The sequence below is a fragment of the Pyrgilauda ruficollis genome, unplaced genomic scaffold (assembly GCF_017590135.1).
Source record: "Pyrgilauda ruficollis isolate IOZ18807 unplaced genomic scaffold, ASM1759013v1 scaffold1, whole genome shotgun sequence".
Lineage (NCBI taxonomy): Eukaryota > Metazoa > Chordata > Aves > Passeriformes > Passeridae > Pyrgilauda > Pyrgilauda ruficollis.
Genome location: NW_024508100.1, coordinates 18408602 through 18429341, shown reverse-complemented (window position 1 = coordinate 18429341; position 20740 = coordinate 18408602). Strand labels below are relative to the sequence as shown.

Below are 20740 nucleotides of genomic sequence, written 5' to 3'. Positions count from 1 at the left end.
TTTTCTCTGCATTATCTAAATCCAGACTCATATGTCAAATTGGTTAAGTCCCACACTATTGTGGTGATGTTCCTGGCAACATTCCTCCCAACTATCTGAAATGGTTGCCTAGAGGAAAATTTCTGGGCCACAGATACCTTTCTGTATTGCTGTGCTGTCTGTTTCGTTTTTACAAGTTCTAGATAAAAATCAGATTTATTGTTGAAAGTATCTCTGTGCCTCCTTTTATCCTCTACTCAGATTACAAAACAGTTGTAGATATTTTACAGTTATTTTATCTTTGCTAGCAAAAGGGAGCAGCTTAGAAGCCCCCAGCTGTTTCCAAAGACAGGCAGCTACTCTTTGTCCAGTCAATATTCAGCTGACTAGTGGTAACATTTGTAAAAATGTTACTTTGACAGTAGCAGCTCTTTTCAGCTAAGAACTGTTTATGTTAAGAAATTGGTAAAAAGCAGTTATGAACCGTGACATAGTCTGATGTGACATTATGATGACAATTCAGTGGTTTTAGCATGAGAATATTTGATCTGTTTTTCACTGTTAGTATTTCAATGCACACTTAAGAAGAAACCAAGAGAACACACTAGAAAGCCTGTGCATGGGCTTTAATGTACTTGGTCGGTTTCCTGTACAAAAGTTCACATCTAGTTTTAGAAATACAAGGCTTATTTTCCATGCATCAGTCTTAAGTGGAAACTCACAAAAATGGCATCTAGCACTTGTAAAGAAAGGCCACTTTAAAAAAATTCAGTCTCACCTTAAAAGCATCAATTTGAAACTGATTACCTGTACAGGTTTAGATACAGTGAGGGGCTGGGTGTATGATTTAACTGGTCACTTCAAAGTGTTTAGCAAGAGGCTATACTTTTTTGACCTCACTTCCCTCAACAATCTATCAGCCTTAGGCAGCTGAATTCCATTCACTTATAGTGTGATTACTGGATGAAAAGTTACTATCTAACATGGATATTTCTATATACCTACCCATAATATATCTTTCCCAAGGCCAGATTATCCTTCCATAAATATATACTGTAATTTAAGACTATTGATTAATATACAGGAATCTTTACCTTCTTTACAAAGGGAGGGCAGAGTCTGAAGGTTCATACAGCCAAGCTGGCTTGACCATTTTTGACCAGGGTGGTGGAAATATCCAACCACCTGGACCCTGTGCTCCAGTCTGCCCAGGAAAGCAATGTTGATACTCTGGGTTTGTTTCATTACAACCTTTCATATGGTGTTATCAGTGAAGGCAAAGTGAATGTTGGTGCCTTCAGTACAACCCTGTTCTGTTCTGTGCGTGCCTTTTGAGCAGGGTCTGTCTCACATACACCTTGCCCAGAGGTGACAGATGAGATGTTGGCTTCTGCACCTTCAGTGGGGCTGGTGTCAATCGGGGTTCACAGGTTTCTTCAGCTCAACACAGCTGTCTGTCCGGGGCCCGTTCTTTTGCCGTGTCTTACTGGCTGCTTTAGGCACAGATACGTTACTGGCTGCTTTTGTTGGGTGCGCGTTCTTTTGCTGTGTGTTACTGGCTGCTTTTTTCCCTTGCACAGTCTTCTGTGGAGTGTCACTGGCTGCTTTTTTCCCTTGCACAGTCTTCTGTGGAGTGTCACTGGCTGCTTTTTTCCCTTTCACAGTCTTCTGTGGAGTGTCACTGCCTGCTTTTGTGGGGCACACATGTTTTTCTTGTATCTTACTGGCTGCTTTAGACACAGGAACTTCAGCCTTAGCATTAGCTCCAGTGTGGTGGTGAAGGTCCTTTGCAGCTTTTGGCTTACTGTCACTAGCAGCAGCCTTACGTCTACGTTGTTTTACTTTTGGCTTTTTCACCTCTTCTTTTGGTTTTTCTTCAACAATACCATCTAGTAGAGCCTTTGCTGCAGCAGAAGCCAAGATGTCTTTTGCAGACACTTTTTTCTGAAAATTTCACAGGAAACAACAATGAATCTAAGCCACAATAGAGAGCTTCTCAGAATTTACTCCATGAGAAAAAGAGCAGAATCTAGCAGAAGGACTTAAGTCACATGTGATAAATGCTAACCAAACTCTTTATTCACCAAATTAAGAACTTGACTTGTTCTTAACTTGTGTAAAGAGGTATTGAAGCATTTGCTCTTCAGAGGCTTTCTTCTCTACTGACCCAAAGAGGGGAAACTGAGTTCTGGGCTCTGTAATGTGTGTCTGTCTTAGCAACCAGCTGTTTAACCCCAGCTGGTCGCCAAGCCCCACACAGCCGCTTGCTCAGTCCCCCACCAACAGTACCAGGGAAGGAACTGGAAGAGTAAAGCTAGGGACCTCCTGGGTTAAGATAAAGACTGTGGTTCCCTGGGAAGACCAGTGCCATTACTGTAAAAGTCCTCCCTTCCTCCTCCTTCCCTCCACTTTATGTACTGAGCACCATCTCACATGTCTGGGGTATCCCTTTGGTCACTTTGGGTCACCTGTCCTGGCTGTGTCTCCTCCCAGCCTCACACACACCCCCAGTCCCCTCACCAGTGGGGCAGGATGAAAAGCAGAGAAGGCCTTGGCTCTGGATAAGCCCTGCTCAGCAATAACAAAAACATCTCTAGGTTGTCAGTCCCGTGTTCAGCACAAATCCAAAACACAGGTCCACACCAGTCACTGTGAGGAAAATTAACTCCACCCAAGTCAAAGCCAACATATTCCCACACTGACCTGCTCTGTAATGTGCCAGTAAGAACAAAACATCCATTGTGTGTGGGTGTGTATCAGAAATACTTACTAAAATACAGAAATTTCAGCAACATTAAACATTAATAATTTTCACAGTAATGAAAGTTCTTGCTCATAATACATAAGCATGGAACTCAAACTAGGAACCAGGTCAACATCCAAGTATATAAAGAGAAACGATGGGGAGAAACTATTTACAACTAGCAAAGAAGAATGTTTCTGTAAATAAGAATTTCAGTTTAAATTGTAAATACATGTTTTCTACTTTGTGGAAAATGTTCATTTGCTGAATCACCAAAAGATTGGCCATTGGAGCAATTGCTTCTTTGTAACAGAATTTGGCCCAAAAAAGTTACATGAATTAACTGCCTGCAACAAAAGTGTTTGTTTCTCTGGAGAAATGCACACAGCACGATTAACTAAAACTCAGACCAAGTTTAAAATATTTAATATTGTAAAGAAAGAGGTCAATAATAGGTAACTTGAAGGGCTTTTCATATGTAATTCTTACTCTTAATAAAATCTAACTTCCCCGAAGAGGCAACCTTCTTTCAAGCCCTGTAATTGCAGTATGACAGAAAATGGTACAAATAACCAAGATCTCCTACCTTCAATTTGCAATGAAATTGACATTAGTTCTTCCCCACAGCCCTTCCACTTTTGATGGAAAAAATGTGTGTTTTTCTTAGAGACAAGAGGAAAATGTTGATGCTCAGAGATGCAAACTAGCCCTGTAAGGCCTTTCCTCAGGAATCATGCCATTTCCGTTTATTCAGCAAAAGTCCCCTGCCTTTCAAGCTAGATTTGCATATGCCTTAGTTTGGGAAGGAAACATATTCATACCTATTTTATTCAAATTATAATAGTGTCACCCATAGGGATTAAGATTTCAGCTGTTTGCATACTGGAAAATCTTGGTGACACATATAACAAATACATTTACTAGATACCATTTATCCTGAGTCTAATCAAGCTGTGTATTTCATTCCAAAGTGTGGTAACAGCAATGTATTTCCACTAGACTTTGCTGGCACTAACTTGGGTCAAGGGTCTGCTTCTGTTCCAGAAAAACAGGCACGTCTTTTACACCTGTGCTCAGCATAAATTCCAGAAGTGGCACATTTCAACTGCTCAGCTGTCTTTTGGTCTTAAGACAACTAAAGAGCAGCCAGGAATTTTATTTCAAATGTTCCATTTTGTTTATTCTTCTGTGGAAAGTTGCAGTACTCATCTTCTGTGAAGTGATTTTAAATGGTTATTTTCATAGCTTACCTCTCTCTCTAGAACAGCTAGGAAACAACCACTGGAAATTTCTGATGGCTCTATTTTGAAAAACATTTCAGTGGAAGATTCTGAATTGGAGCAAGTAGAAAAAACAGAAGGAATAAGCCTGTAAAAAGGAAATGGAAGACCAGAAAATACTATTTTAGAATATAAAAGGAAATAAACAAGGATACATTAAAAGTAATTTTCAAATTATCTCTGTCAATAACATAGCTTTATCATAATTTTTTAAAACTGCAATTCAAGAAAGGCATGAGAATTCATCTTTTTAGAATTAATTTTTTTTCCAGTAATTCCTTTCCCCCCCCACAATTATTATGAATATTAATCACCAGATAATAAATACATAATACGACAATAAAGAGCTATGTTCTTTCTCAGATGTGCAATTATTGAGTTATCAAGTTGTCCTGAAGTTGGGGAGTGGTCTGAAAACACTAAGGAGCTTGTAGAAATTGTAGAGGTGTTGACTTTGCGTTATTATAATAATAGTAAAAATAATAATAAATATCATAATAAATACATATCTAAGCAAAAAATCTTAGGTTAGGAAAATTTGCTATTTGTTCTAATTGAGTGCTTTTTCTCCAATGTTACAGTTTTGCAAGAACTAGCCTCTTCTCCTGTTCTTGAATTCCAGAAATGCCTGGTTTTTATAAAGCAGTTTCAAGGACTTGGCTCATAAGGCTAGGAAACTACACTAAGCTGTCTCAGTACAGAAAAACACTATCAAAATGTCCTTCTGTAATTACAATTCCCTCCTCTTCACTGAGGAATGTAGGAGAGAGTCCTACTCCTTAATGCTCCACTAACCCTCTTGTGACAGAGCTTTGTTCAAAGATGGTTACAGAGAAATGTATTCAGTATTTGAAAGCAATATCCTGATTTGGCTGGCTAGTTCATTTTTAATGGGAAGACTGCAAAACTGTTTGTTTCCAAGTTCTCACCACGATCTGGATTTTTTTCCTATGTTCCTTGGAACTCAATAAAACAGGCTACAAGGCTCAAATCCTCCTTGCATTACTAAATAAAGCTCTTATGTCTTATGACACAGATTTTTGATTTTACATAAGCTTATTCAATGAAAAAAAATAGTTGTAATCTTTTATCGATGTATACAAGCTACTGTTCACCAGGAATCTCTTCAATGATCCTGAAAAATGATGCAGAAAATAATTCAAATTTGGTAGGCCAAAGCAAAATGCACGAGTAGTTTAGACTACTCTAGACACACCTGTTTGCCATGTCTGCCCTTACTTTAGGTAAAGCTGCTGCTGTCCACTGTCATAGCCTGAAGGTAAGTTCAGCTGAACCAGTGTGAACATGTTTGAAATCGCCCTTAAAAACTGCACAGCCCTAAAACCAGCTGTGTGACCCCAAACTCCAACAGAGCCTTATTTTGTTTGGCACCACTTCAGTACTGCAGAATAATTCCAAAAGATAAAATGCACATAAGCAAAAATGTTGTAAGAGCTTCCTGAAAGCCCTCCATTTTCTTGGAAAAGGGAATTAATATTCAGTAGATCTTTGATGATCATACAACATGTTTTATTATGACTTGTCTCTCAAAGGTACTACTGTGAACGTGGGGGCTAGTAACTACAACAGCCTTTCATTCTATTCTGCACTGTTTTAGTCAAATAAATTCTCTAATTCTAAGAAAAGTGTAAAAGGAACTTTTGTAAGTAGTACATGCATCTGAAGTGGCATGAGCTTTCATCTTAAGCATAATCACTCTCTATATTTTATTTATGGCATTCTATTACTGCTGTGTTTGTGCTGATTACCAGCAGCTTTATTGTAGCAAGGACTATGATGAAACATCCAAGATACTGCACGACAGTGAAGGAGGAACTGAACCTGAAATTGTCATTTATGAAACTCAATCAATTGTCAGTCAGAAATTTGCTCAGGTCTGAAAAAAAATCCTAATGTAATTTTATTGTCCTTTTCTTACCATCCAAGACTGCCTTTTTGAAAGTGTAATATGATTTGGTGGTTTGACAACATTCATGATGCTTCTGCACAACAGTGAACAGGTTTTGGCTTGGCTTTGTTGGGAGGGAGGTGTTTTACACAAGAGGGATTAAAAAAAAATAATTAGAGCTCCAGGAACTTTTTTTTTTAAATAAAAATTCTTTTCTATGTTATGAATTTACATATTATTTATATTCAATAATTTAGAGACCATTATGTTCCAAGGTACCCCAAGTTCTCCCCATAGAGTAACAGCTGCACAGAAGTCAAGACAGACTCCAGAAAATTTCAAATTCCAAAGGAAAACACAAGCAAGAGGCCATAAATGCTTTTGGTCCAGCACACCATCATTGGCAATACCCTGATTTCATCCCACTTACTGTAAAAAAAAATCAAGCAGACTTCTATTTTCTATCAGTGAATTTGAAAAAAATATGCACTTTGTTGCACTGTGTCTTATGAATAATATGCAACTTTTAAACCTTCTTTGGACAGGCCACAGTTAATATCTACTATTTTAATAATGCAAAATTTAGTTACACTGAATATTTGAGCCACAGTACCTTTTCCTTTGACAGCCAGACTATTAACTAAGGTAATATAAAATCTAAAAATATAGTGTTACTCTTCTGTGCTTTTTACAACATAAACTCTTTTAAACCTGCATCCAGTAATCCACTATTTTATCTATGTGCAAGGAAGTGCCAACTGTTTGCATTTATGTGACTGAAAGGAAAATACAGAAAATACCCATCAGTGTTTTAACAATTCCTCTGGCTGACAGGGGTGATAGCTAACAGGTTATAATTACATGTGAAGTATACAGCATACATACTTTTTTCATATAAATGTATTTTGATTGCAACAGGATGATCTCTTACTGTAACCTGTCCTTCCCAGAAGTCATTCATCTGAACACAGCAATGAGCAATCCTACAGCAAAGGGTTCTTATTCTTCTCTATGATTCTTACAATTTAAGATTTCTTTTTCCTTTGAAATTCATCATTCTACATCAGCAGCAGAGAGCATGCTAGCAAGTTAGTTTCATTCTCTGAATACTAATACAGTAATAGCAATAGCTCTATCTGAAGAATGTTATTTCCAACCAGTGATGCTTTCCTCCCATCTTAATTTCAGATGAACAAAAATATTAGATGAGAAAGTCAATGGAATACTGCTAAGTAATCTCATAAACAGAAAGAATGTCATGACAGGCAGCAAAGGCAATTTTAATTTCATGCAAGATACGCATCCGTCTAGAATAAGAATTATGCTACAATTCCAAGTCATACTTTAATTTTTCCACAGATAAAACTACTCATTCTGTACCTATATGGTCGTTTATCTCCCTCCACTCCAGATTCCAGTGCTTTTTTCACTACAAGTTCATTTTCTTCTGGGTAAACTGAGCAAGTGCAGTAAACAATAGCTTGTACTTTGTTAACTACAAAACAAAACACAACTTTTTTACTCTTCTGATTCTTCATACTGACAGTAGTTTGATAAGGATTAAAAGCATCATAAAAATTATGTCACTTTTACCTCCTGATATCTAATGTTTTTAAATAATTAAAATATTTTCAAATATTTGCAGACTTCAGCACAAAGTCAAAGCTGTCTCCAGTCTTTTCACACAGCTACCAAAGGAGAGAGGAAAAAAGTGGCAGCATGCAGATGGAAGGAGACTACATTTGCAGAATTTCTAAAGCAGAGTGTAACTAAGCCATAAGCCAGTTCTCTACACAATACTGAAGAGTATTATATTAATGTATGGGGGACACTAGGACACAGGAACACCTTCAGACCGGAGGAAATAATTGTTCAGGGGGTTTGGTTACCTGCTTATTCTTAATTCATAGAGTAATTAGTGCATTTTAACTTTATTAAAACTGGTGATAATACAATGGAATTGATAGCACAGAGTCTTCCCAGAAACTGGGAAACTAGCACACTTACATTTCAGTGCATGAATCAACTCATTAAGCTGCCTCTCAGCAAGAATCCTGAGTTTATCCTCAGACACAAATCCCTGGAAAAGGTCTCGTAGCAATCCTGCATCTAAAAGCAGAAAGTAGTAAATTTAGTCTTGCAATTTGTATTAGTGTCTAAAAATTCATCCGTTTGCAGAAGCAGACCTGGTTATTACTGGTGCAGTGGGAAGGTAGGTTTTACAAATTAGAATACCAAGGAATGTCTGATTTATTTGCTTTACTTCTTTACCTGTAATTACTGGTGTCTCTTACTTGATTCTAGTTAACGAAAATTGTACAGTGAAAGGATTTATACAAACAGTCAATAAAGGAATGTAATCAAATAGAAAATTATATACATGTTGGTATCTTCAAATAAATTTTATGCCTATATATTTTTACTTCAAAAGAAGCTATACACACTCTGCTCCCCAGAGTCACCCTCAAACTTTCATACTGTCAATCTGAAGCAGTCACAGAATTATGCAAGTTAATTTATATATTTTATGGCAATTAAAATAAGGAAGATTTCTTTAATAAAATTATACAATTTACGGAAGCACCTGCACTGTCTAGACCACAATACCTGGATCTATTTCTACCTGAAAGCATAAGCTAGATATTGTATCAAAATTTACCACTGTGTTCACTTAAAATAAGCTCCATTGGATTGCCAGCACCCAGTTCAGAGCATTGTGGTAGCAGCAAAATAACTTTTGCCTTTTCAAGTCTTGGATCTGTTGGTTGAAGCTCAGTAAAGTCTTCATGTAACAACCAAATATCTGAAAAACAGGAAAAACTCAACACTTACAGACTGCAAGCAAGCCTGCCTACAGGTGACAGAGGGGAAGAGACTGTGGTGTTACAGTGAATTTGACAGAGCTAGAGCCTGCTAGATTCAGATTCTCCACAGTATGGCCTATGGATTTCAAACAGACTGAAAGGTGCGTCTTCCACTGAAAAGACAATGGGGTTGCAGTCTTGCTGCATTCTGTCCTGATAGTGTCCTCCAGGTAAACTGAACTGGTGCACGTGTTTTGGATTAACACTCTCAAACAGCTGGAAATCATACTGAAAGCAACAGCCAGAACACCAGAAGTTCCCCGCTACCAGCTACACCAATTGCTACGTAGTAGCTACTTCTACAGAAAAAATCAGCAATATTTCAGGAGCTTGCATCTATGATATGGTTAGACTGCAATTAACTTGACTGCAGCTGAAGAGCTATCAGCTCAGCTTGTGACAAAAAAGTTGCTACTGCCATCCCCAAGCCTCCAAAGAAGGGATCTCTGAGTTCTGATAGAACTAGTCCATATTTACAATATCACAAACTGTATCACCGTATTACAATACTTCTTCAATACCAACTGTTTTAGCACCTACTTTCACATCCCATGTGACTGAAATTGTTCCTCAGTTCTTCTTCTTTTGCCAAAGATTTCACACCACAAACGAAAATGCTGGGCTTGCTGTCATTTGTCAGCACTGACATATGGGCAATGGTCAGATGGGAACCTGTGTGAGCCATTATAATGTCACCACCTTCACTCAGCAGCGCGTGTGCAGAGTGCACAGCAAGGCTGCGAGACTTGTCCTACAACACAATGACACAAAAATTAAGTACGATCAACTGCCTTGGTTTCCATGAATGCCAACCTTCTTTTCCAAATTAGGAAAGTTTTCCACTGTTTTCAAAGGAAATGTAAAAGAAGGGAGGAAAAAAACTAATCAGGGATATCTGCTAATACAGAATTAAATAAATTACAAAACCAAGCAGTCACTCAATAAATTTAAATAACTTAATTGTAAATAATGCATGAAAAAGCATAGTATCTATAGGTGAAAATAAAGTACATATCATCCTCGTAAGGAGGAAGTCCTACCAACAGCTTGTTCCAGAATAGACAAACATTGGCCACAATTCAGGCAGAATTCATCCTCTGAGGGAGCTTAACAGAGAAATGCAAAACCATTCACATAGCTCTTGATGATAGTTACAGCAGAAATGTTGCCCTTGTAGATCAATGATCAATATTTTGCTGAAATTTGAACAACAGAGTGGCAGATTGGAACGCAGAAAACACAATAGAAAGCTCCACAAGAGTAAATGCTCTTGTACCACTGGTGATTAAGAGAAAACTTTATCAAATTACTTAAAAAGGCAAGGAGTGAAGATACTGACCACAGATACCAGGTCTTACACCAAATCTGACAAACTGGTGGTAAATGGAAAGGGAAAAACAAAGTGCTAAGCCTTTAAATTCACATCATTGGCTATGTACACACAGCATTCAAGCAACACTCCACCCCACCACAGAGATGGAAGTTTTCATGGTTTTATTTACTCATTTTGAATACTTTTAAGTAGTTAGACTCAGAGTTTGTTCCCATTACCTACAGGGCTGTCATCTATAGCTCTTTTCTGTAAGTATTGTATTTAAAATCTACAAACTGAAATGGAATATTGAATACTGAGTCACTTTTTAAGTTGAGCAATAAATTTTGAGGCTAAAGTTTTCAGACATCTAGTGAAAATGCTGGCTGAAATGTTTCTGCTAGCATGTCAGATAATTCATGGTTGTGTTGTTGCATGGTTACTGCAAACCTCTACTCTAGAACAGAAACCTCCCACCAAACTTCACTGGGGAGTCTAACAATGGCAAGTCAGGAAAAAGACCAGTGGGAGTTATGGAGATCAAGGAACCACACTGCACAAAATACAAAGAACTGTTATCATTCCATCACAAACATGCATTTGAAGAGGAAGAAATATTACAATAGCATTCCACTATCTACTAACTGGGGGAAAGCATATGGAGTTATATTGAAACTTTCCTAACATTTTCAGAAGCCTCTTTTTGACCACTTTTTATATTTGGTTCAACAGCTCTAAAATTAGAATTAAAACATTCTACTACTTAATTGCAGCTATCAATTAAGCATTGATATTTCTATGCTAAATTTAGTAAGTGGATCAGTTTGTAACCTAATTATTACAAATGTCCAAAACCTTATGAGTGTTTGTCACTGCCTGAATGATTTAACAGAATAGTCACACAATACACAACCTCTTTCTAAAGCAAAGCAATTATTTCAATTTGCAGATCACCTGACTCAAGGCTGAACATCAACTCACCTGCAGTAAGAGTTTGCAATCCGCAAAAAGATCTAAATTAAGCAGTTCTTCTCTAAGAGAGGAAGGAAAAACCAATACATCATGGCAATGTTGGTCCACAGCATACGTGTAATGGTCAAAGTCTGACACAGATTCAACCTTTGTGAATCCCTTCATCTCCAAATCTCTGATAACATCTTCAAGGCTGTTAACATACAACTCTGACCATTAAATATACAAGAGTTACTTAGGCAACATAGCTTACGTTGAATTTATAAGAATTTATAAGAATTTTTTCTGTTATAAGAATTATAATTATAATTTTTTTTCTGTTGTAAGAATTAACTTCTGTTATTGTGTGTGTGTATACATATGCATACATATATAGGTATAAAATGCATACTGTCTAATGCAGGAGGGAAACTTACCCTCCTTTAGGCATGCAAGCTCTGGTTTGAAACACTTAAGTTAATAAGTCTGATACAATTAATTAAAAAAGAGGTATGTGTCTCCAGAGGATGATTCAAAGCATCAAAACAGAAATGTTCATGTGCTCAGGAGACGCTGTAGTAAATTAACTGCTGGAATGCTTTAGTTCTTTCAATTGCTTTCAATCTAGCCCAACTCACCAATAAATTTAATGGCTGACACTGAAAGAATCCTTGTGTAAATGTAATGAAGGCATAACTGCTGAGGTTAGCAATTCAAATATCATAAAGATTTGAAGGTATATATAGCAAGAGACGTTTGTTGGAACACTATTTCAGACAGTGCCATAAGTTTATACACTACATTAAACATGGGATGAAAGGAGCAGCTTTTATTTATTTCCTATTTAAGCGCTCTAAACTCACACCCAAAGTAAGGTACATTATCTTGAAGAGCCTATAACCTAAGCACTGAACATTGATCCAAGACAAGAGTAATAAAATAAAATTCTTGAAGACATTATAAAATGGATTACCTGTCTAACAAAACAGATAACAGGACAATCTGGTATGGTTCATGTATCAGTTAGTACAGAACTGGGAACAGGAGTGTTACATATATAGTAGCCTACAGAATACAAGGATTTTAAAATGTGTATTTTAATTTCAAGTTTACATTATCCTTACAGAATAAACAGCAGGTTTAAGTATTGGGTTTTAACATCCTTTTCCAAGATTATGGTTTGCACTAATACACCTGCTTTTAAAGACATTTTCCCTTATTTTTTGTCACCAAGTTAACTCACCCATATTTTTTTTCTAACTTTATTTCTTCACTTATTTGGCGAAAGACCCACACAAGCAACAGAATAGTAAGAAGAACTGTTTCAAAACAGTGTATAAATACCACTACTTCAATATATAAAAATTACCAAAAAATTCTAACACAATGGCACTGTACTAAGCAGAATTTTCCTGTAAGAATTTTTAATTACTAGTAAAAATATAACCTAGAAATTCTAAAACAAGTATGTAGCAAACTATATCACTTCATATGCAAAAACATCAATATCAGATAATACTTTAAATACTTACGTGATTTTAAATGTGTTTATCCAAAAACAGAGAGGTACAGCAGAAGTCCTTTGTTCCTGCTTTGATATAGTTTCTGGTACAAAGTATTCAATTGAAAGAGCATCATATTTAATGCGACATCGTGCCAGTGCAGCTGCCAGTTTGGTCCTATACCTATAAAAACAGTCAGTTTAGTAAGTTTTATAAATGTTTTTATCAGCTGTTAGCATGCAACATTTCTGTTACAAAACCATCTTGTTCAGAAACCAAATCCAAAAGGGATACCTTCTTCTGCAAGCTGCAACAAAAAATACAGTTACAGAACATTCCCTACCCCAGACAACAGCACATGCAAGGTGGTAGTCAATAGCTAAGATTATTTTAGTTAAATCAGGCAGGACTGGAATTACATCCATTTTCTCAGACAGCTAAAAAAACCCCTCAGTATGTTTTGGAACTGCAATGTGTAGAATACAGCCATCAGATTCATTTGCGTGTTTGAAAACACAAATACATGCATGTGCAGAATGAGCATTTGATGAAAGCTGGCCCCTAAACATGTACAAAAACAATACAAATATGATGGCAATCAGGAGTCAATTTTATTATTATCATTATTACATGAAAATGTCTGGAAAAGTATTTCCAGTCTTTTCTTCCCACAAGCTTCATGCATATTCCTGATACATGACAATTCAAAATAAATAAGAATTGCTGGTGAACTACTTCAGATATCTTACTTACTGCCCTCCAGAAATACCTTGCACTTAAGAGATTAATTAACTTTTTGGGCCATTCTAAATCCAGCAGCAACATAATTTTGTCTAATAAATGCCTTTTGAGTTAAACAACATGTTGTTTGCAGTTTGATGGAAGAGATAATAAATATTAAAATGTTTATGTATTCTGGGTTTTGTTCTAATTTTTTAAAATAATAAATATTTAACAAAGTTTCATAGTAGAAGTACTGCTAAATAGATAAATGTTATTCCATTCCATGACCTCTTGATTCTATTACACTTGCATTTATGAATATTTACTGAATATTTGATTTCCTTCCTAGAATTGTATGAAAGTTTCAATAATGCCAAAATAAGATGCCTGCAAAATAATCCACAGTATAAGGATCATTTCTTATCTGCATTTTGCATAACTATATAAATATGAACATTTGCCTCTAAACTAGTCTCTCATTTAAAAAAAAAAAAAGCTCCCAAAATTTTAAGGTGAAAGACATGCTTAATAATTACCTTCAAAAGGCACTGATTATACAAATCTTAATTTCAGCTGATCTATATCAACAACAAACAGCTCTGCACATATACCTGTATAAATAATGCCCTATTTCCTGAACTTCTGCTACAAGCTCCTCTTCAGCAAAAACCTTTCGTTTTTGAAACTTTCGGTCTTGTAGGTCACAAAGCATCACAACAAGCAAGCTGGTTAGCTCATCTGGCTGCAAGAGAAAAGCAACTGGATGGAGAAAGTGACCCAAAGCATGCCCTATTTCTGCAAAAAGATCCATATCAAACAGCAGTCTCCTATGCAAAAGGCATTAAAAACCCTTAAATGCTTACTTGCAAGAACATGAAAGTAATTACTTGTGCAGAGTTAATAAAACACTTCTTTAAAAAATATTTTTTTAAACTCAAATACATAACTTACAAGTTGTTTAGATTATCAAAATTAAAAACATTCTCCATGCACACAGATAAAATACTGTATCTTAACTTCTAATGTTTTCAGAATTGAAACTTTGAAATTATTTCTCTTCATAAATTAATCTGTTAAATAGCTAAGCTAACAAAAACTTCTTGTCCATCAATTCCTCTCTTGTGGGATTCTTCCATATGTAGCATTCAATACACTCAGTTTTAATAACCCTTTTTCCTTGTGGGATATATATAAAACCTTCTTTCTCTGTCTAAATGTTTAAACCAGGGAGCATCTCCTGCTTAAGGACAATAATTTCTGCACCTCAGTTACTACTGGATGCCTCTTTACATGAAATTCTTACACTTATTATGCCTTCTAAAATTCTCACCTTCTCACAAATATGACCAAAATTAGTTAGAAAACTCAAGTTATTAGGGAAATACCACCAAACACAAGATGTTAGTATGAAAGTCTTACTTCCTTATGAAAACAAGGCAAAGATAATGTGTTAGATGATTTGCCTGCTCACATCCACCTCCACAAACCATATCAGCTCAAGTTTATCTTGCAATTTTCAAAGGCATCAAAGACAAAACTGGAAAGAACAGCAGAATATTCTGCCAGCTCTACAATTTCTTTCCATGTCAAAGAAGGAAAGGATGTTGAGAGAGTAAACTGGACCAGTTTTTTCCAGTAAAATATTTGTATACAGTACTGTTTGCCCAGGAAATGAACCATGGGGTCAATGCATTTTTTTGTCTGATGGGATTCACTCCATGTTTTCCAACTCCCAAGAATAGGAAGGAAACATTTTTTCCTTTGCTATCAGAAGGGGACACAGCTGGGAAGGAAAGCATATGGACATGGACAATATCACTGAGCAAGTACTATGCTGCAGTGAAGCTCATGGCTCGCTCTCCCACCTTCTTTCTTTGAAGGCTTTGACTTCCAGCAACCAGTTACAACAGAATCTCACAACAGGCTTTGGAGATGGATGCTTTAGACAACTATGTAAAAAGGTCAGCAATATTTCAGTCTAAGGCTGTCATGTAGTTCAAAACAACAAAGGTTGTTTTGAAGAATGTTGTAGAATCCTCAGAAAAGGTACTACTTACATCAACACAGAAAATAAAAATGCCTCACAAAGATGTTCACTTACTATTGAGTAGCATGGGTAAACCTTACTATCTAGCAACATTTCTTCAAGAAGATCTTGATCTGTAAAAAGAAGAAAATGTTGACAAGCTATGTCACTCTCTACAATATCCTATGGAAGTCACTAAATTGTAATTTTAAACATCATGTAAATTGAGGGCTAATTCAATCACCAACAGTAGCAACCCCATGTAATTCATTTACATGAAAAATAATAGGCTTTAAATGTTTGATTTCACAAATTCTAATAATATTTAGCTATATTTAAATATTTGAGGGATATGAGTAGTGTGGTAAATATGTATATTCATCCATAATTAGGATCTGAAAAAAACCACAGAGATGAGCTCAGCTGGCCAGATCAGGGTGCTAGTAACACCAAGGTTGTGGGTTCATTCCCGTTATGGGGATCTTGATGATGCTTGTAGGTGTCTTCCAATTCAGAATATTCTGTGAATCTGTGACTCTGTAATAGCCTGAAGCTTAACAAAAATTTGCCTAGATCTCTGCTGTCAGGCAGACAAGGAACATTTGTTTTTCCATGTTTTCTGCGCTGCATCATCTCTGTTAGCAATTCCTGGGTGAGTTTGGTACTTACATTTGAGAGCTCTGAAAGCCAGTTCGTAAGACACACGCCTGGAATGCTCATCTTTAAAAGCCATCATGGGAGATTCGGAGGCATTGCCGTACTGCACCAGGATTCTGCCCGTACTCTTTTCAATACGAATGCCCTGAAAAATCTTAGCTGCATTTATGTATATGGAGTCAGGATAGCCATCCTTCCCAATCTGAGTCACTGCTCTTTTTTCAACAGATCTCTTTTCATCTGAAATATTCATTTCACTCAAGACTGAAGTACGATTTATAACATCCACATGTGAAGACACCAAATTACTTTCAGAGTCTGGCATTTTTCCAGTTGCTGACTGTGTAAGCGCAAGTCACAATCCTGCTGCCTCTGCAAAACACAAAGTTTGTATTGAATAATAAAATTTTCTTTCACTAGAATACACTTTTCCCTTCCTTTTAGGGCTTTAAATTTTCAGGCTCTAATCTTGCAAATACATATATATGTGTATCATCTATATTTCTATACATCTATCATCTTACACATCACAGAGAAGTATTGCTAAGAGGTTTCTTGCACTATTTGTTTTCACCAATGCATATACAAGATTGGTTACTTGTTTCAAAAAGGCCAGTGCATTACAGTCACTGGTCCTTTATGGAATATACACACAGATCTGAATCTGTGCATTATTACTGCAGGCAGAATAGCATCTCCTACTAGGAATTCTCCTTTAATAAAAAAGACACCAAAATTTCAAAGCAGACATCATGTCTTCCAAAGAGCCATCTTGAAAACAGCTACAGTGAATTCCAAATGTTTGTCCACTAAACTGCATATCTGTTCTTAAAAGTGGAAAACAGAGATCACCTAAATGTTAATGTATTTAATGCTTTATCTAAGCACAATTTTAAACCCATTCTGAGAGCCTCTAGAGGTATTATCCAACTCTCTCTAAGTTCATGTGCATTTCTTAAATTTTCTACACATCTCACATGGGGGGGGGGGGGGGGTAATGCCAGTTTAAAAATTAAAAATCAAGAAAAGAAGGTGTTACTCTGATCAAATGGAAGGGGTCTTCTTTTGTTACAAGATTTAGTTCATTACAACAATTCTCAAGCTTTTTCCCTGTGCTCCCCAGCATCACTAAGGATAAGATACATACCTCTTCTTCCCAATTCAGAAACACTTGCTCAGCACCCTTTGGTCCTTTATGGAATATACACACAGATCTGAATCTGTGCATTATTACTGCAGGCAGAATAGCATCTCCTACTAGGAATTCTCCTTTAATAAAAAAGACACCAAAATTTCAAAGCAGACATCATGTCTTCCAAAGAGCCATCTTGAAAACAGCTACAGTGAATTCCAAATGTTTGTCCACTAAACTGCATATCTGTTCTTAAAAGTGGAAAACAGAGATCACCTAAATGTTAATGTATTTAATGCTTTATCTAAGCACAATTTTAAACCCATTCTGAGAGCCTCTAGAGGTATTATCCAACTCTCTCTAAGTTCATGTGCATTTCTTAAATTTTCTACACATCTCACATTAACATATATAAAAATTACCTTCCCCAGAGGTGGAATAGGGCTTCAAGAAAATAAAAAAGTCCCAGAGTTAGTTGAATGCAAAAATATTCTGAAGTTCCACATAAAACATACCTACTTGCTCTGGTTGTTACAACATGCATTTATGATAATGCCTGGATATGCAGAAGTCATATTAACTGTTCAGAAGTGGGTTAAGCCAAAATAAATTTAAACACAGAATAAAGATTTTTAAAAATCTAACTAGTCTTCCTGCCTAGGGAAGAATAATACAAAAAAACTATGATGAATTTAGTAGCTATAGCACAAAAAGCTAGGCATGGATCTACTGCTATCAAAGAATTCTGACTATTTTAGGATTAATAGCACAAGATAGCAGAATTGGGGGGGGGGGGGGAGGGTAATGCCAGTTTAAAAATTAAAAATCAAGAAAAGAAGGTGTTACTCTGATCAAATGGAAGGGGTCTTCTTTTGTTACAAGATTTAGTTCATTACAACAATTCTCAAGCTTTTTCCCTGTGCTCCCCAGCATCACTAAGGATAAGATACATACCTCTTCTTCCCAATTCAGAAACACTTGCTCAGCACCCTTTCTTCCTCTCTCCTTTCCTTCCCCCATCACAAAAAACCAGAGTGGCAATGGAGGGTGGCAGCACACAGAGTTGGAGGGGCAAGGGGGGGACACAAACTGTTGCTTCTCCAGCAGGCAGCCATGAAATGCTCCGTGCTGAGCCAGCATTCCCCCATTCAAACTCCCTTTCCCAAACACGGGTGACACTCAGCCCATCTCTCCCCTCTCCAAGACCAGCACAAGTCAGTGTCTGAGCAGCCCAGCATGTTCCACACAATGGAACAGTGTGGCTTCCTGAATTCTGGCAACTCATCTGGAGGAGGCCACATCTCATTCTTCTTCCCCAGCATTTGCTCTTGAAAACTGAGAACTGCTAACCCTGCAGAAGCAACCCTTACTGTTACTTTACAGAGGCCTCAGGCTTCAGACAAAGAGTTTCTTCTAGCAGGAGTTTTGCTCCAACATCCCCGTTAGACGAAGCAGTGATCGATCCATGGAGCAAACATAAATTTATTTTATGAAGCCATATTGAAACAGAACAAGCAGTGCTATCAAAAGAAAGCCCTATTCTTCACTAGAATGAAGCACCAGATCACCTAAACCAAACTGAAACACTTGTGCTTAGAAGGGAAATAAACCATAAATGCTTTTATGATCTTTTACATTATTTTGACCAGCAAACATATATCTCACAGAAACACGGGCACCATCTCAGAGACCTGAAACTCATGTCTTCTCCAAGTGAATGCAAATATTCTATTTTAGAATATGCAGCAAGTGAACAATGCCTGTGGTGTAAGGTCTTTGAAGATTTGTAGAGTTCCCAATTACTCTTTGTGACTTCTTTGCCAAAGCTATTTTTGCTGAGCCACAACACACACTGCTATCAGGATGACTTGATGAATATACTCCCCCAAAAGACAAGTGTCATCCTAATAAAGATGAGATGCCAGTGTTCTGCCCTGTGCAAACAAACTGCATGACTGCAACACTGTAAATCACAGTCTGGTTTACTGAATGCTGTGCCAAGCAGATGACACCAAGCCAGATTAATACAAAGCTCAGCAGGGAAGAAGAGCTTCCCAGACAAGGGAGAAAAGATCCTGCCTTTGTTTGTGGATCTCAAGCAGATTACTCAGTTGACAGGGAAAAAAAAACCACTCAAGGTCCCAAGTTCTCCAAAACCAGAATGGCTTGAAGGATATCTCCAGCTTTGACTTAATAAACTCAATCAGACAGAATTATGACGTTTATTCATTGCACAGCATAGTAAGTGATTCACACAAAGACATCCCCATAAAAAATCACTAATTCCTTTGTTTATACACCAGTAAGTGTGTTTTTCCATTTCTTCAGTTATGACCTTTTTCAGTAGCCTACAAATAAGGAAAAGAGATGAAGAGAAAACAGCCCCACGGCACTTGTGCTGTATCAGGTACAGCAGGGAGCCTGACCACCCAGTTCCGATTCACATTAACAGGGACCCCATGAGAAGCAGCTGTGTGAGTATGGACATGCCTGCTCACACACCAACAAACAGTAAATCCTTGACAGCCGTAGATACACCCTGATTTTGGTCTCACTAGCTCTGTGGCGACGCATGACGGGATCTGCTTCTTACCGTCCCTGCGGCTGACACTGAGCTTCAAATCCTCCGCTGTCCCCAGCTCCAGCCAAGCTGGAAGGCTAGCGAGAGTCAGGAGAACAGGTCAGCCACCACACCATTCCCCTGCTGCGCTTTATGTGTGAGAAACAGCTGAACTCGACCTACAGGACAGGCATATAGAAGGGGAGGAGGGGAAAAGCAGCTATTTCTTTGTAAAATCAGGCAAAGTGTTGGTTCATTGAAACACTGCCCTGAAAGGCCCTGAAACGCATCCAGCTCCCCAAAGCCGCGCGGCCGCGGGCAGCGCCTCTGCCCTTCGCCCGGCCAGGGCCGCGGGGCTCCTACCTGGCCGGGCTCCTGCGGCTCCCTCGGGAGGCTCCGGGCGGGGCTGCGGGCAGCACCCCCGGGCCCGTGCCGGGCAGGGGTCGCCCCATGCCGGGCAGGGCAGCGGGGCCCCGGCACGGCCCGTCGGCCGCACCCGCCCGGCCCCGCCGCGGCCCACACGCTGCACCGCTGTGCTCGGGCCGGGGCTGCCAGGCTGCACAGGCCCCGCCAGCCCCGCCGAGCGCCGCCCGGCAGCCCGGCTCCATCCGCAGGGGCCAGGCCGAGCCCCCAGCCCCGGCGTCCCCCGGCGGCACAGAACGGCCGGGCAGCGGCACGCACGGGGCTGGGGAGGACGAGCGCTTCCAGAGCTTTCCCTGAACCGACCTCCAAGAAATTCCTCCGCGGGAGAGAGCGCTGCTCCCACGCTCCTTTTGCTTCTGGTTTCCAGGTTTGTTTTTTTTTTGTGGGTTTTTTTTTTTTAACCCTTTTGTTAAAAATAAAAAAGCCCAAACAGCATTAATTGTCGGAAACTCCACGAACACGTTTACAGGCAAGTGTTAGCGACACTCACATCCCTAACAGCATCGAAACGCCGCCAGTGACAGGACTGGAGCTCGCCCAAGCACGGGAATAGCCCCACATAAGGTGCTGGGGTTTCACTTGCACTTGAAATTAGCAGTGTGATCTTAACAATGTTTTAGCTGTCTCGGCCTCTGCTTTTTTTCAGTTTGAAAACATAACTGAAACATGCTTTAAAGTT

General features: G+C 38.3%; 1 protein-coding gene across 1 annotated transcript; it reads right to left on the bottom strand.

Annotated features, from left to right (window-relative positions):
* Positions 1–1392: 1392 nt before the first annotated feature.
* On the bottom strand, positions 1393–16271 carry NSUN7 (NOP2/Sun RNA methyltransferase family member 7). The gene is made up of 11 exons (XM_041490187.1): positions 15959–16271; positions 15365–15423; positions 13875–14005; positions 12571–12723; positions 11069–11252; positions 9316–9526; positions 8571–8714; positions 7919–8020; positions 7292–7406; positions 3973–4090; positions 1393–1923 (listed from the first exon to the last, which is right to left on the bottom strand). The coding sequence occupies exons 1-11, from the start codon at positions 16269–16271 to the stop codon at positions 1393–1395; spliced, it is 2061 nt and encodes a 686-aa protein (XP_041346121.1).
* Between the last annotated feature and the right edge of the window lie 4469 nt (positions 16272–20740).

Excerpts from the sequence above, each read along its gene's own strand:
- NSUN7 (XM_041490187.1), bottom strand. The coding sequence starts at position 16,271 with ATGCCAGACTCTGAAAGTAATTTGGTGTCTTCACATGTGGATGTTATA. Across the intron at positions 15,424-15,958 it reads GGCTTTCAGAGCTCTCAAAT|ATCAAGATCTTCTTGAAGAA; the intron begins GTAAGTACCAAA and ends TTCTTTTTACAG. Across the intron at positions 7,407-7,918 it reads GTTGATTCATGCACTGAAAT|TTAACAAAGTACAAGCTATT; the intron begins GTAAGTGTGCTA and ends TTTGTTTTGTAG.